This window comes from Elephas maximus, chromosome 19 (assembly GCF_024166365.1).
Source record: "Elephas maximus indicus isolate mEleMax1 chromosome 19, mEleMax1 primary haplotype, whole genome shotgun sequence".
In the NCBI taxonomy this organism is placed as follows: Eukaryota; Metazoa; Chordata; class Mammalia; order Proboscidea; family Elephantidae; genus Elephas; species Elephas maximus.
In genome coordinates, this window is record NC_064837.1 from 46,129,193 (window position 1) to 46,145,810 (window position 16,618).

Consider the following 16,618-nt stretch of genomic DNA (forward strand, 5'->3'; position numbering starts at 1 on the left):
GCCCTGGGCTCTGCCTGCAAACCCGTACCCGGCACCAGGCTCCCAGGAGGACAGCAGGAGTTGAGAGAAGGCCAGCAGGAGGAGGGGGCTGGCGTGGTGCTCATGCAGCCCCTACTCCCTCCAGCTCTGAAGACAGACAGACTGGAATGTGCAGGCAGGAGGACAGCACCGCGGAGGAGGCAGCCACCTGGGGGCCCGGGGATGGAGGTGTGGGGCTGCCAGGGGGCCCCGTGGTGGGGATTGTGCCCATCTCGCTCAGGGTGGCTTCCAGCTCCCAGAGCATCTCCTCCAGGCTGTCTACCCGCTGGGGCGTGGCACCCCTCACTGTGCAGCCAAGGCTGGCACCCAGCAGGCCCTGGCACTCCCTGCTGCAGGTCTTGGCATCACATCCAGAGTCCTTGTGGGTCTCCTCTGGGTGGACCTCTGTGGTGGAGGACTCCTGAGTCCCATCCAAGGGTGGTCCCCGAGGATAGGGGGCCCTGGCTTCTCCATCCTCTGGGCTGTGGACCCCGCTACCCAGTGTCTTCAGAGCTGCCACTTCCTTCTCAGCTACTGAGCTGTTCCTGGGTCGGACAGCCTCAATTGCTACCCCTGGCAAGGCCTGTGGGCCATCCCAGACCCTCTTGCTGCCAGCCAAAGTCCGGGGACGAGGGGTGGGGGCCATCCTAGGACCAGGTTTCTCGGGTCTGGCCTCTGGTAGGGAAGGAGGGTTGGGGGCACACTCCGTCAAGACGATCCGAGGGACACAGAAGGCCCTGGGGCCTGAAGCAGCCTGAGGAGAGAAGGAAGATAAGGAAGAGTGTGAGCCCTGGAACCCAAAGGCCCCGAGCTGGGATGGGGGGTTAGAGATGGGTGAGCCCAGCCCCTTCCTTTCGCTGATGGGGAAACTGAGGCGGGGGAGGCAGAGACAGAACTGGGACTAGAACTCAGGTCTCTTTCCACCACATCCTGTGGCCTCCCACTTTCTGGCAAAGCTGCAAGTTTACCTAGAAGCACTGATACATGTCACTTGTCATCTCCCCTGTTAAACTCTAGGAAGAGTTCACATCTTGTGCTTACTCCTGATGAGTCTGCCCATCTGTGCAATGGGAGAACAGTAACACCCTCACGGTGGGGTTGGTGAAGAATGAAGCAAGCTCATGTGGGCATGTGGCATGTTGTAAGTACAAGAAATATGAGCTGTTAGTTGAAATGCACTCAATGACTGGGACTGTTAGCTCGGTAGGCAGAGTCCTCGAGGATGGGGCCATCATTCTGTCTCAGGCCAGGATCGCCTCCCCAAGCCACCTCCTTTCACAGCCACAAGGTTAAGGGCTCAGACTTTGCCAAGTTCCTCTGCTGTGCACAAACTCCCTCTGGCCATCTGTTTCTGAGTGAGCATTCCAGGCTCTGGCCTCAGTGGAGTGCTGAGAGAAGCCCCAGTTGTCCCCCCTCCAACTTCAGGGAATCCCAGCTCTAACTCTGAGCATCAATTTTGTGCCAGGCACTGTCACATACGTCCTCAACTACAATCCGCACTGTGAGCTGTGACATGGCTACTACTGTCATTGTCCTCACTTTACAGATGAGGAAGCCGAGGGTGAGGGAAGTTAAGTGATTCACCCAAGGTCACTTACCCACAGCTAATCAGTGGCAGAGCCAGGATTTGAATCCAGGAAGTCTGACTCCAAGACCAGTGCTCTTTCCACTAGATGGGGCCATGGGAAGATGCATGGGGAGCCATAGGGACCCTAACCCCTCCCCTCCAAGGCAACCCACCCAGCCCCACTACCTGCTTACCTGGAGGTGGGGGTGCAGGCTGGGGAGGCAGAGTGGATGGTCCCATGCCTGCCCAGCTCCACTGCCTGATGGCACCTCAGGGTGCAGAGGATCAGCCAGACCCAAAAGGCCAGGGATGGGGCTGTGCCCACAGCCAGAAAGAGGCAGGGGCTGGGTGCAGTGGGTCAAGGTGCTGAGGGCACAGCCAGCTCAGGAGGCGCCCCTTCCATGCTCCCAGTCCTGATGGCTCCGCAGACTGCTCTGTGCCCATTCTTTGCCCAGCAGACAGCATTGTCCACCCATCTGGTGCCTGTCTGCTTCCCCAGGCCAGGGAGCCCAAAGCACCACCCGGCCTCAAGCCAGGCCGGAAGTCACGTGACGGCCATCAGGGAGCCCAGTGTGGACCAGGGAGAACCAGAGGAGGGAAGTGAGTGCGTGTGGGCACAGGAGGCTTCCCCTTCCCGGAGCAGGGGCCTCTTGCCCCAGCCTGACTGGGCAGAGGGAGAGATACCCAGGCCCCTCCCCTGCCCTGCCCAAGCCAGTAGCACAGCGCTCAGGGGTGCAGACAGTGGGTCCACCCCAGAATTCCCAAGAAAGAATAAAGAGGAAATAAGTGCAGCAGGACAGCAGCAGGGATTGAAGTTAGAGAACTTCCAATGCTGAAAGACAGAACCAGCAGCCAAGGAAGCGCGTGGGTTTCTTCCATTCCAAGCTCCTTGACCAGAGGGGGCAAGATGGTGCCATGGGAGGAAGAAGCCTGTAGAGGAGCCTTCCCTCGGGGGTGTCCTGGCCCCCAGAGGAAGACACAGATTCTAGTGGGTGGAACTGAGCCTCCACCAGGCACAGTCAGAACAGCAGGGGAGATGGGGTGAGGGCTAGGCAGGGGCCTAAGCCAAAGTGATTCTGAGCCAGACCAAAAGTCATCTAGTGAGCAAGGCCCAAACTCCAGTCTTAGACCAAGATAAAATGCAGGCTTCATGCCAGACTGAAAGTCAGGCTGCAGGTCAGAACAAAATACCCCAAATTCAATGGGCCAGACTCAGAACAAGCCTGAAAGCAAGTGTACACCAAGTACCAGCAGGTACCCAGGCAAGAGGCAGTAGGTCTGCCACGGGCTGCTGAAGTTTCCAGGGAAACCGCCTAGGAGCCCAGAGGGAAGGAAGGCTCCTGTGCCTGGTCCCCGGTGAGGGGGGTGAGTTCACGTGTGTGAAGCTGGGCTACTGGCGGGTGCAGGGACCATGGCTGGCGTGTTAGCGGGTTAGCGTGAGAGGTGAGGAGAGGAAGCTGTGGAGGGAAAAGCAGAGAGAGAGCCATGAGAGGTGCGGAGCAGACCCGTTACCTTCCATGTGGGGCCTGGAGCTGAGCCCCCGGGGGGCCCCAGGTCCTGGGGGGACAGCAAGGTGGGGATCGGCTGACGACGGGGCGTGGGGGGAAGGGAAGACACTGAACTTCTCTCAAACACCTGGAGAGCAGAAGGTGAGGGCAGGTTTGGAGGCGGGGGCAGCAGGGAGGTTGACCTGGCCTAGCACTGGACTCTCAGCCTCATCCCTTTGGCCCTCACCATGGCCACTGGCCCTCACCATGGCCACTGGCCCTCACCATGTCCCCTGGCCCTCACCATGACCCTGGCCCTCACCCTGACACCTGGCCCTCACCATGGCCACTGGCCCTCACCTTGACCCCTGGCCCTCACCATGGCCACTGGCCCTCACCATGACCCCTGGCCCTCACCATGACCCTGGCCCTCACCCTGACACCTGGCCCTCGCCATGGCCACTGGCCCTCACCACGACCACTGGCCCTCACCATGGCCACTGGCCCTCACCATGACCACTGGCCCTCACCATGACCCCTGGCCCACTCGGCCCTCTCTTTCCTCTCCTCCTCCAGAGGCTCCTGACAGTACAGTCTCCAGGCATTTGAGGGTGGGGGCACCACAGGACACTTGAGTATGGAGGTCTTAGAGCACTAGGAGAGTCTCAAGGCACTTAGGTATGGGGGTCTCAGAACACTGAGTGTTTTCAAGACACTTGGATAAGGTGGGTCTCGTAGCACTCTGTTCTCAGGACACTCGGGTATGGAGGTCTTAGAGCACTCTGTTCTCAGAACACTCAGGTAAGGGGGGTCTCAGAGCACTCTCTTCTCTGGACACTCTGGGGTTTGAGGGTCTCAGAGCACTCTGTTCTCAGAACACTTGGGTATAGGGGTCTGAGAGCACTGTATTCTCAGATCGTTTGGGTATGGGGGTCTCAGAGCACTCTCTCTGGACACTTTGGGGTCTGGGGGTCTCAGAGCACTCTCTTCTCAAAACACTTGGTATGGGGGTCTCAGAGACTACAATCAACAAATTCCAACCTACAAGCACTTCAGACTCCCCCTGCACATTTTTCGGTGGAGAAGAAATCCAGGCGAGAAGGCTGGGCTTCCAAATGAGGCATTGTTCAGCCAGGAACCCGCGAGTCCATCCACTTGTCCTAGTCCTGCCACCTGGGCCTGGGGTCAGCCTGGCAGGGAAAGGGAATGTGCCGTGGCTGAAGGCTCGGGGACAGGGAGTGTCCCTGACCTACCTCCAGCTCTGCGATGATGCGGTCCTCATCATCCTCATCTCTGATGGCTGAGGCCATGATGGGCGGTGTGGAGGCTGGGCGGGTCACCTCGGACACGGCACGGCGCAGCTTCACTTGAGGCTTCTGCACCTCCAGCTCTTCCGACTCGGCCTTCTGCAAGGCAGGTGCCCCCATCAAGAACAGGTTCTGCCCCTTTCAACACCAGCTCATTCCTGGGCCCATCACTTCCAGACCACCTCCCACCAACCCCAGCTCCATCTGCCACTTCCTCCATCCCCTGCCAGGATGCCCCAGACAGCAGAGGCCTGGGCTGGAAGTGGAATCCATACATAACCTTGGGACCTCAAGCCACAAGTACAGAGTCACCACTGGCCACTCCCCTTCTTTCTTTACACTTCCTCTGAGAGAAGGGCCTCACTCCCACCCCAGAGGGTCTCCAGAAGTCATCTCAGGCATTCCCCTAACTCAACCCCCACCCCTTGCACAAGGTGGGGATGGTACCTTGGTGAAGGCCGAGTCTTTCTTGCTGGTGACCACAACCTCGCCGGTGCGTGTGGTGGTCAGGCCATGGGAGGAGGGGAAGCTCCGGCGGGGAGGGGGTGGTGGGGGCGACTTGGAGGGCTTCTCTGTGCGGTAGCGGGGCACTGTCAGCTCATCTGCAGACAGCCAAGGAGCTGTGCGTCAGAGGGCCCACAACCCTGAAGTCAGGGCTCCCGTATCTGACTCCAGGATAAACCCTCCTTCTTCCTCCAGGGAAGAGGAGGTGGAGAAGAGAGGGCAGGGGGAAGGACACAGCAGCCCTTCCTCCTTCCTTCTTCCCCTCATCCAGTCCAGCACCAAGTCCTGTCAACCCTTCCTCTTACAGCGCTCTAACCCCTCCTACTCAAAGTGTGGTCTCTGGGTCAGCAAAGTCAGCAGCTATCTCTGGGAGCTTGTGCGACCTGCGGAATCCACGAATCAGATCTGCATTTTAACAGATGGGGCAATTCCTGTGCACAGTCCGGCTTGAGAGGCACTGCTCTAGTCCATCTCCTCCCCACCCGCCCCTCTCCCCTGCAGGGCGGGATCTTCAACCTTTCTCAGCTGAGCTGTTCCTATTGCAAGAGCCTGAACCCTCTCACCAGTCTCTCCCTTCCCCAAGTTGTTCCCCAGGCCCTGTTTCCAGGGCCATCTGCTAAAAGGCCACTCTAGCCATGATATTCCCTTACCTTTGATCCTTCTGTGGCTCCCCATCACCCCAAACCCCATCCAAGCTCCTTGGCCCAGAACCCAACACCAGACCATCTGTGCTTGCCAGGCTTCTAGCCTCAGCTCTGCTTGCTACTCCCAGGCTGGGTACCCTGCTCTGGCAACACCAAACTCATGCCTCCAGGCGTTTGCCCTCTCCCTGGAATGCCCTTCACTGACCAGGGAAGAGCCTTTTTATTTTCAAGACTCCAGTGCAAGTCTCCTCTGGGCAGCCCTTCCTGCTTTTCCAGGGCTCCTCTAGGACTGCACAGCACTGACGCTCACCTCGGCCATCACACTTAGCACCTGTATTCTATCTCCGATATTACGCACTAGGTACGGCCTGCGACAAATTACTTAACCACACTGAGCCTTAGTGTCCTCATCTGCCTCCTGGGGTTGGTGAAGTGATAAGGATTGATACATAGAAAGCATTTGGGACAGTTCTTGTCACATGTTACCCAAAAACCCACCGCTGTCGGGTCGATTCCGACTCATAGCAACCCTATAGGAAAGAGTAGAAGTGCCCCATAAGGTTTCCAAGGCTCTAATCCTTTACAAGAGTAGACTGCCACATCTTTCTCCCACGGAGTGGCTGGTAGGTTCGAACTGCTGACCTTTCGGTTGACAGTTGAGCTCTTTAACCACTGTGCCAGCAGGGCTCCTTTTGTCACATAGTAAGTGCTTGGTAAACATAAATATTACTTCCCCTGTTAGATTCTGAGCTCCTTGAAAGCAGGCACTATGTTATGCTTTTCCTTATTCTCAGCACCTGGCACACAGTAGGTGCTTAACAAATATGTGTGCTGCAGGAGTGAATGAATGAATGGCAACTGCCATTACTGTTCAGATTTCTACCTCCCCTACCAGCCTGTGAGCCTGGGGGGCCCAGGAACCATGTTGGTAGCTATTAGCGCAAGCCTGGTTAACAGCACAAACTCAGGCAAAATACGCAGGCATAGGGCTCTCTGCCTAGACTTGTTAAGTCTCCCTGTGGTCCTCTCAGCAGCCCTTGGGGCAGTGGGAAAGCCCCGGATGGAGTCAGGAGGCCAGCTCTACCTCAGTCCTCCTGGGGCTCAGTCTCCCCTTAGTGGGCTGAGGGGGTAGCTGCTGATCGCCCAGCCCCACCCTTTGGCACACTGATTTCCGTGATTCTCACTCCCAAGTGCCTCCCCCACCAGCCTGAGCTCCTGAGGGTGGGGTCCCCTCCTCTGGGCTCTCCACCTTCCCCTACCTGCCCCCATACCTGAGCCCCTCCTCCCGCTGGGCTCCGTTCGGGGGGCTGCCTTCTGGCCATGGGAGACCTTGGGGGGCTTATGGTCAGGGGTGGGGGCTGGGCCCGGGTGGGCTTTGCTTGCACAGTCCAGGTCAGGGATGGCCTTGAGAAGCTCCGCCTGGGTCTCCTCCAGCAGCCGGTTGATGTCCTTGGCGCTGTACTGGGTCAGGGCTGCTCGCTTCTCCTCCCAGTCCCGCTCAGCAGCCTTGAGAGGAGGGGGCAAGAGTCAGGCTGAACTGGGTGCACTGGTCCGAGGTTTCTGCGGCCTCAGCCCCTTCCCCAGCTACACGTGCAAGGAATGGAAAAGGAAGCCTCACATTTGATCTGGGCATCTGGAGGACCCTCAACTTCTCCTTGAGTAACACATGCATTCCCCATGAGTCTGGAATGCCACCTTCATTGTATACTATACTCTTGATATACTTGGACCTATTTCTGAACATTCTATTTTATTGCATTGACCACATGGTTTCTTTTTATGCTAACACCAAACTGCTTTAATTATTATAGCTTTACAATATGTTTGTTCTACCAGGACTAATATCGCCCTTATTATGCTTCTCAGATTTCCATTAGAGAAGTGATTTCCCCCTCAGGAAAAAGTACCCACAAGCCCAGCACTTCCCACCATAGGGTGGTGGTAAGAACACATGAATCTAGCTCATTCCCCCAACCCACCCCAATCCAGGCCCCAGTACCTCAACAGACACAGCCTTGTCCATGCTTCTCTTGGCAGGAGTGTCCAGGCCTTTGGTGGGGTTGCTGCCCTTGGGGGTCAGGGGAGCGCCCTCGGCTGGCCCACTCAGCTCATGCAGGTTCAATGGAGGGCTGGGGGGTGGCATTTCAAAGTCCAAGCTCTTGTTAAAGTCAGTCTCAGCTGTTATCTTCTTGGGGGACTGATTCAGGAGGCTGTTGGGGGGTGGCCACACACCCTCATCCACTTGCCTGGATTGGTAAGAGTTAGGAGCAACCGTGAGTTCAGCATGGGTGGCCCGATAGGACAGAAGCCTGGCCTGAGGGATGGGGTGTGAGGAGAGCTCTGGAATATTATGGGAGAGACGGAAGGGCCATGGGAGGAATGACTGCATTCAGCATAAGGGAAAGCCGAGCCTACAACATGCAGAGGGGTCATAGGTTGGCACGGAGGGCCAGATCCAGTCGGCACATCAGTGGCCTTTGGGGAAGTCAGGATAAGGATTAAGGCTGATCTATTGATTTGGGCCCAGTCTGAGACCCATGGGAAATCAGAGATCGGGGATATAATGACCTTCGGATCTGGGCCAGCGTGTCCGTGACCCCACGGCAGCGCTTGAGTAGCCCGTCCAGGCGCTGTGGCTCCTCCTTCAGGAACTTCACTGCCTCCACCTCCACACGCAGCACTACCCGCATCTTGCTCTGCAGGCCTGGGAAGTGAGCTGAGGGGAGGGTGGGAAGGAGTGAACTGGGAGGAAAGGAGCACTGAAGGCTGGGAGGATGGGCAGCAGGAGGGCAGTCGGGGTAGGGGTTGGGACTGCACCCCTCCCTGACCATGTGCTACACCCGCCAGCCCCCAAGCTCACCCTTGAGCTCAGTCAGCGTCTCCCCGAGCTGCTTCAGCACCAGCGCCTTCTCCTCCAGCTCAGGCCCAGGCACCAGCCGGTGGTTGTGGGACATGTCCCTCTGGATCTTCTCCACTGACTTCTCCAAGTCACTGTAGCCACAGAGAGACCCTCTCAGCCCCTCTGGCCCCAGCCCAGCCCCCTGACACTGGGCAGCTGGAAAGAAATCAGGCCATGGGTCAGATCCAAATTAAAAGACATCCACCAGGGAAGGTGGAACGACACCTTCATTATATACTACACTCTTGATATACTGAAACTATTTCTGAACATTTTATTCTGTTTCATTGACTATATAGTTTATTCTTATGCTAACACCACGGTGCTTTAATTATTATAGGTATATAATGTGTTTTCTTTTTCAGTCTAGCAGGACCGATGTCACCCTTGTTATGCTTCTCAGACTTCTGTTAGGGAACTGGTCACACACACACACACACATGCCCAGGTGAAATCAGAAATGCCAACTCTGGGAGATGAAGAGACCTCACGAGGGGCCCCGGGCATCCGTACTGGAAGCTCTGATCTTGAGCAAGCTCAGCCCAAATCTGCTCCCTGTAACTCAGATCCCCTGATCCTCAGTCAGCCACAGAAGCAGCAGAGACCTCAGCTGTCTTTCCAAGAGCTACAGGCAGCTGCACCTGCCCCGAGGGGTCTTTTCTCCAGAAAGGTCACTGCCACGTCCACCTACCTTTTCTAAAATGATCCAGTCACTCAGCCTTTTTCCTTGAGACCTAAGACAGCTTTAGATTTTCAGCTGATTTATGTTGAGCTTGTGCGTCTAAGGCCCCCACATCTTTCTAAAATGCAAATCAGACCAAGTCACCACCTCCTGCATTGAACCCTAAATGGATCCCTTTATTCTCAGGCTAAAATCCAAATTCTCTAATGCAGCCAACAAGGGCATAAGGGTAATAGTTGAAAACCTGGCTCTTGAGTCAAACAGATGGGAGTTTCGATCCCAGCTCTGCCCTTCCCAGCTAAGAGATTTCAGGCAAGTTATCTAATTACTCCAGGCTTCAACTACCCGGTCCAAAAAATGGGAGGGTAAGAGTTCCTTAGTCATGGGGCCATTGTGAGGATTAAATGGGTTAGTGAAGACAGGAAAGCGTGCGGCAAGAGTCCAGTCCATGGGAGCTGCCCCTGTCTCCCCTCCTCCCGCTGCATCTCCTGTCTCTGGATGGCTGCTGGCTTGCTTAGAGCAGTTCAGAACTCTCTCTTGCCGATATTTCTGCCTAGAAAGCTTCTCTCACTCCCTCTCACTCTCTCCTTCCCTCTCTCCCTTCATCTCTCTCTCCTTTTCCCTCTCTCTCCCTCTGCCTCTCTCTCTCTCCTCCCCCATCACACATACACATACACACACACACACACACACCAACTTCAGGCAGGGAGGGACCATGTCTTCTGGGTTCACCTCTGACTCCCAGAGTCTGGCACGGTTCCTGGTGCAGAGTAGATGGCAAATAATTGTGACACGAATGAATAAATGCAGGCAAGAACTGCCACCCAGGTAGGTCATCTCTATTCTGTGCTTGAGACACTGACATCCCTGACCCACATATGGGACTTTACATCCATTCCTGTCCAATCCCATCTGTTGCCAGATTTTAGCCTGACAATCCAGGTGGGAACAATTTTTGAATCTTTGTTCTACCAACCAATAGATTTGCTCCCCCTTACAAGTTTCATGTCATCGGGAAATCTTATCAGTGTGCCTTATATATCTTCAGCCAACTAGCAGGTAAAAAGACAGGCCAGGCTGGAGCCAAGGAAAACTCCAGTAACTTAGCACTAACAGTTAAAGAGCTATCCTGAATTATGCACTTACTGCCTGCCTGATGCCACACTCAGCCCTTGACTTTCATTACTTTATTTAATCCTCACAACAAATCCTATGAGATGGGAACTCTAATTACTGCCACTACACACAGACGAATAGTGGCCCAGAGAGTAGACTACATTTCCCAGCCTCCTTTGCAGTTAGAAGTGGCCATTTGATTAAGGTCTAGGCAATGGAATATGTGCTGCTTCCACACCTGTCCCCAGGAGCTCTCATGGAAGCTCCTCCTTGCTCTTTTCCCCTTCTGGGTGGCTGGAAAGGTGATGAACACCTGGGTGATCTTCGAAGGCTTATGTTGAAAACAGAAGAAACTCCATCAGCCTGAATTCCTGAATGACTGCTGGAGGAGGGCTATTCCATTAACCCACCCAATACTGCTCCATGAAAAAGAAAAAAATGCCTTATTTTGAACCATTATACAATTTGGGGGCTTATTTGATATAACAGGGTCCCTGGGTGGTACAAATAGCTAATGTGCTCAGCTGCTAACCAAAAGGTGAGCACCTACCCAGAGATGCCTCGAAAGAAAGGCTTGGCAATCTACTTCCAAAAAATCAGCCATTGACAGCTCTATGGCACACAGTTCTACTTTCACACACATGGGGTCGCCACAGCATGTGTCAGAATTGACTTAACAGCAACTGGGTTACTGGTATTTGTTATAGCAGCTATCCTAATTAATTAAAAAAATTTTTTTTAATTAATTAGCTACCCTAATTAATACAACTGATTTTGGCATTAAAAACAAAGAAGCTCAAAGAGAATGAATAACTTGTGCAAGGTTATACAGCCATTTCATGATAAAGCAGGATCTACTTCAGCCATTGGGCTCTGCTGCATCTGGCTTCCACATGGAGTTGACGGTACCCACACACACACCCACTGAGCCACCAACTGTTCCCCAAATTGTGAAAGAACAAATCTCCTCTGCCTGTGCGTGTGACACCTGACTGGTTCAGGGTGTGCCAGATTTGTAAAATGGTCACTCCCAAACATCACTCTGAGGAGGAAGAGGCCCTCACTTAAAGGAGGACTCAGGCAAGCCTACTGCAACACTGAGGTGGGAAGGGACCAGGCTCTCCTTAGGTTCAATCAGTTTCTTGATTTTCCGATAATTCAATCTGCTCTAACTAACGCAGGCTCTGGGCTCTGCAAATGAGTCCCAGACCAGCTGGTCTAGACATTGGGATCAGGAAGTGGCTGAGCTTTCTAGACCCAGATTTAGTCCTGGAGGGGCAGAGAAGGGAGGGTCAGGACAGAAGCAACTATAATTTGGGCCCAATGAAAAATGAAAATGCAAGGCCCCTTGTTCAGAAATTATTCAGAATTTCAAGACAGTGACGGCAGAGCGTTAAACCAAGCACAGAGTCCTTCTGAAGATGGGCCCTGTGTGACTGCACAGGTCGCACGGCCACAAAGCCAGCCCTGGGCCAGGTAAAAGTAGGCTCCAGGGGCCAAAAGGTCTCAGTCAGCAAAGGCTGCCTCTAAAGGCAATGGCCAGCCAGAGCGTGGTCCTTGGCGAAATGGAAAGGTCAGGGAGCCAAGTCAAATGAAATAAGAACCAGGCTTAACTCCCTATAAGAGGCTGGGGCAAGAGAGAGCGGCAGGACGAAGCGAGACAAGAACAAGTCTCACAGGAGTGCAGCCAGAGCGGTGGTAAGCATGGGCCTGCAGGGTTAATTAATACCAGCCAATTTAGCGCCCAGGGAGGTCATGGGAGCTGGGCAGGGAGGGTCCCAAGGCCAGGCTGGAGCCACTGCAGGCTGGCATACAGCCCAGCCCAGGCCCTACCCAATGGGGCAGGAACCCCATTTGATGAGGTTGGAGAATCCTGCCAGACGAAGCAATATTCCAGGCCCCCAGGTCTCTCAAGTGAGCAGTCTGAGTAATGGGTCTGATAAGAGGGCAGGGGGTGGGGAGTCTGTGTGCTCCTGGGGAGAACTAAGGCCCCCAGGAAGCCAAGGACCAGACACTCATCCTGACAGGAGCATAAATTAATCTTTCATCTCTTCCGCCTCTGTGTTTTTGGATTTCCTTTTATTTTCCTTTAATGTCTCAGTAAAGTTCCCTTTGAAAATTCCAACGCAGCTCCTCTGTGCTGACTAAAAGGGGGCAGAGAGAGGACAGGAGCCTTCTGGGTGAGGGGGGATGGCAGCTGTTGGTTCACTTGGAGATCTGACTGGAGTTGTCACTTAGTTTTCACCCCTAGAGTAATGAGGTGGCTGTTGCTGGCTTATTTCCACACGGAGTGGCTCCTTATTTCACCTCAGCCACAAGGCATCATGGGAATCTTTGCCTGTGTCTTGCTGAAATGCACATGCACCACCAGGCTGTGTGGGCCCACGGCTGAGGAGCAGTGACCCCTGACCCTTTTCAAAGAGCCCTTTTGTAAGGGGCCCAGACTAGTGAGGAAGCCGGGCTCCTTTCAGCAGCCTCTCCTGGCTCCCAGAGTCACCCCAAACCTTCTCTGGAGAGACCTGCAAAAATCTTAATACCAGGCACAGATGAGGAAGTGGAGTCGCAAAACTCCTCAGTGCTAGAGCTGGACCTCAGGTCCCCGAGTACCCTGTGCCACCAAGAGGGGGGGAGAAGAAGGAACAGGGCCTCTGTCTCAGAAGCCAAGGACTGACAAGGGAAGGCTGCAATAGCGTGGGGTTGGGGTGCCCACTGGATGCGCAGGGAAAGGAGGCTTTTCCCTTCAATGGTGCCAGACAATCGAATCATTGCCAGGCAGCCATTTGCTAAATCTGGATCAGAAGACTGTCCTGTTAGCCTTTCCATCCCAAAGCATTGGAGGGCCAGGTGTTCTCTATTTCCCATTTTTCTGAACAAGCTACAGCCTTGTTTCCCTGAACTAAGAAAAGGAAGAGGATATTCCTTGGATACACATAGTTTCAGAGATCAGGGTACCGAGTGGTGGCAAGCAGCTGATTAGCACCAAGCTGGAGCCATGGCAACACCTGAACACTCCACTTGAATGCTCTACCCTAAGGGTCAATTAGCACCAGTCACAGGCCAGAATGAAAGCAGGCAGCGGGCACAGTGAAATCAGACAGCTGGCCACATAACAGTAAGAATGCAGACCAAAGGGAAGCCAGACTGTGGATTGGTAGGAAGCAAGCCCATTGCAAAAGCAGGCATCAAGCCAGGAAAAAGAGTCAGGAATTATGCCAGATGGTCAAAGGTTTGTGGGTCACAGAGACATGAGGCCACAGAGGAGAATGAAATAAGGTTTCAGGATAGACAAATGTCACCTGTGATTCAGAAGGAAGGGAGTTGCACCTCCCAGTGAAAACATGTGTCCCCCTGGCTGCACATCCCACCCCCCTGCGCAGCCGGGCCCAGCCTCACTTGAGCTGCTGGGTGATGAGCTCCTCGTCATTGAGGTAGCGAAGCCGCTCCTCCTCCACCAGGGTGCGCTGCCGCTGTAGCGGGTCCTCCTGCCGCCGCGCCGCCTCCGACACGCGCATGCTCAGCTCCGCCTCCGTGCGTTTCAACAGCGCGCGCACGGACTCCTGGTTCTGTAGCTGCGGGGCGCGCGGGGGGACGGTTGGACCCGGATGGGAGGGAAAGGAGGCGCGCAGCAGGGGAAGGGCCGGGAGGAGGCAGCCAAAGGGCAGCCAAGGCAGGGCAGCGCCCCACAGAAGGTTCGGCTGCAGGCTGTGGCGGTGAGCCGCAGTCAAGGGGTGGGACGGTGGGGGCAGAGGCCCGACGGGGGCTCAACTCTGAGGAAGTACAGAGATGGGGTGCGACCGAGATGGGAAGGCGGAGGGAGCCGAAAGTACGGCTACATGGCTGCCTGACAGGCTTCGAGCAGCCCTGGATGGGGACGAGATGGGATGGGAGGGGGCTTGGATAGAATTTCGGTGGCTGGGACGGGAAGACTAACTTAGTGTCCGAACTCCGTTCTAAACCCGAGTCGAGAGGATGGCGGGAGGTAGGGAAATATTACCCGTTGCCCAGATGGCAACTCTCTGGCCATCCCCAGCCTGTCTCTGCGCATTATCCTCACCTGACGGGCCCAACGGCCCTCTCGAGGAGCGGGCACTGCGGTGCCAGGCTCCTGACAGGTGGGACCATCTGCCAAGCGGGGCTGGGCGGGGAGAGGGGAACTGCGCGGGCTCAGGAAGGGGAGCCGAGGGGGCCTGGGGGAAGGGCGGAAGGGCTCCCGACCGTGGGACCGCTCTGAGGGGTGCTGACGGGGGGAGGGGGCTCAGCTGGGAGGCCTGGAGCTCAAGGAGGGCGGTGGGGGTTCAGGAAGGCCAGTGGGCACTGGGTGAAAGGTGGGGGCTCGGTGAGGGAGGAGGGCTCAGGGAAGGGGAGAAAGAGTTCGAAGTGGGGGGCCCACTGAGCAGCAAGGGACTGGCGCAGGAACTCAGGGAGAGGAGGGGAGGGGGCCGGTCTTGTGGGAAGGGGTTTCGGCTAGTGGATGGGTTCCGATGGGACAGAGTTTGCCGAGCCAGAGCAAGAGACCCGACCGGACGCGGCAGTACCTGGAGCTTGCGCAGCTGCTGAAGCTGGCCCCGCAGGTCACCAGCGCTGTTCTGCAGGCCGCGCAGGTGCAGCTGCATCTGTAGGCGGCTGATGGTGGTGGGCTGCCCGGCAGGGGTGCTGCTGACCAAGGATGGGGGCTGGCCAGACACTGGGGTGGCCCCGCTGCTCCGGCCACCTGACCCGCAGGCTGCAGAGGAGGAGGAGAAAGGGGAAAGACTATAAGCCTGCGAGGGCTCGGGGCAAGGCCCTCCCTACTGCTGACCCCACAGAGTAGCCAGAGAAGGACGTGGCTCTGATCTTCTGCTCCAAGTGCTCGCCAGCCCTCCTGTGGGGAGCAGGGCACCAGGCCGAAGACATCTTGGACCAAGGTGCCTCATTTATCCATTGGGAAGGCCTGGTGATGTACTTATTGTTTAACCCTCATTTAACAATCTAGGAAACTGAGGCTCAGAGAGGGCAAGGACCTGTGTACAGGGGGGTGGGTGAGAAGGGTCACTCACGTGCTGAGGGGGTGGCTGCTCCATTGGAGCCTTCAATCTTCTCACTGTGGCACAGGGAAAAGAAGGTGGCCATTAGGGGGTCCCAGCTGGCCCTGGGCCATGAGAGCTGATGAGACCTTAGTCATCACTCATGCAGCCCCCTGATCTCAGGATGGGGGCTCAGAGGGGAGAAGGGACTCACCCAGGGTCACACAGTGAGGCAATGGCAGAGCTAGGCCCAGGGTTCCCAATTCTCATCTCCCCTTCCTCCAGCCCTAGACCCAGGCCCTGGCAGTGGTGTTGAGAGAGGGCCTCACCTGGGGGTCTCAGGCTCCGAGCCACGGAGCAGGGCGCTCTGCACCAGGCCTGTGAGGCTGGCAATCTGCTTCTCCATGGCCTCCATGCGCTCCCTGGGAAAGTATGTAGCTCTGAGCCTTCCCACTTTTCTGTGTGGGATTCCTCCTGCCCAGCCCACCATTCCCAAAATTGATAACCAAAGGAAAAACCATCCCGCTGCCACCAGCACACAGACAATTCAAAGGGTGCTGCTGCGTAAGTGTCAAGCTCACAACTAGCATCAGTAAAGACCTTCTCCATGTGACAGTCACTCATTTTCTCTCCAGCCTCACCTCTCACCATTGGCTCCCTAATGGGCCACACTCTCACCTCTCCATGCCTCCTCTCTGAAGCCATCCCAAAATCCCCAGCAGCCTCAGGGACTGCCCTCATCCCACACCACCTGTGGCAACCTCCCAAGGAAAGTGCAAGTATTCATTCCCACTAGACCAAGGCAGACACCCTGGTGGGGCAGTGGTTAAGAGCTACAGCTGCTAATGAAAAGGTCGGCAGTTTGAATCCACCAGGCACTCTTTGGAAACCTCCTGGGGCAGTTCTACTGTCCTGCAGGGTCACTATGAGTCAGAACCAACTCATGGCAAACGTGAATCGCTTCTCCTCACCCCTCAGCAGCGCTGCCTAAGGTCAGAGAGGGACAGGCTAGTGCTCCAGTTACCTCCTCCAGCCCTGCATGGGCTAGGGCTCCCCAGCCAGGCGGGAGATGTGTCTCTGTCCCTATCGCTCTTTCTTACCAGCACCCTCTCCCCTGTAGACTTCAGCCAGCCCTGTGCTGGACAGCTCTCACTGCCCCAAATTCTGTGTCCCAGCTGGAAAAGCACTAAAGAGCTAGCTGCTAGTTGAGGCTCTCAATTTTGAGGAAACTGAGGCTCAGAGAACAGATGCAAACCCAGGTCCCCAGAATTCTCTTCTAGGGCCCTGTGGTCCAAGCCTCAGGACTTGGTGACAGAAGGAAAATAGCATGTCCCTCTCTCCAGTGCCCTCCCTACCACATCCAAGATGCTTCGACGACACTTCAAGACTAC

The 16,618-nt window shown here is 55.7% G+C and overlaps 1 protein-coding gene across 11 annotated transcripts in view; it reads right to left on the reverse strand.

The window, feature by feature from the left end:
- SRCIN1 (SRC kinase signaling inhibitor 1) overlaps positions 1 to 16,618 on the reverse strand; it is a 68,019-nt gene that overhangs the window by 6,535 nt on the left and 44,866 nt on the right. For 7 of the 11 annotated variants that reach the window (XM_049860679.1, XM_049860677.1, XM_049860675.1 and 4 more), the window contains 11 exons: positions 15,557 to 15,649; positions 15,261 to 15,304; positions 14,760 to 14,947; positions 13,618 to 13,793; positions 8,388 to 8,518; positions 8,096 to 8,243; positions 7,527 to 7,773; positions 6,799 to 7,033; positions 4,827 to 4,981; positions 4,326 to 4,478; positions 3,098 to 3,220 (listed from right to left, as the gene is read on the reverse strand). In XM_049860679.1, coding sequence (XP_049716636.1) covers positions 3,098 to 3,220; positions 4,326 to 4,478; positions 4,827 to 4,981; positions 6,799 to 7,033; positions 7,527 to 7,773; positions 8,096 to 8,243; positions 8,388 to 8,518; positions 13,618 to 13,793; positions 14,760 to 14,947; positions 15,261 to 15,304; positions 15,557 to 15,649 — 1,693 coding nt within the window. Of the gene's footprint in view, positions 1 to 663; positions 773 to 1,779; positions 3,221 to 4,117; positions 4,479 to 4,826; positions 4,982 to 6,798; positions 7,034 to 7,526; positions 7,774 to 8,095; positions 8,244 to 8,387; positions 8,519 to 13,617; positions 13,794 to 14,759; positions 14,948 to 15,260; positions 15,305 to 15,556; positions 15,650 to 16,618 lie in introns of those variants that run through there. The other 4 variants (XM_049860678.1, XM_049860681.1, XR_007514144.1 and 1 more) reach the window with 3 other exon arrangements.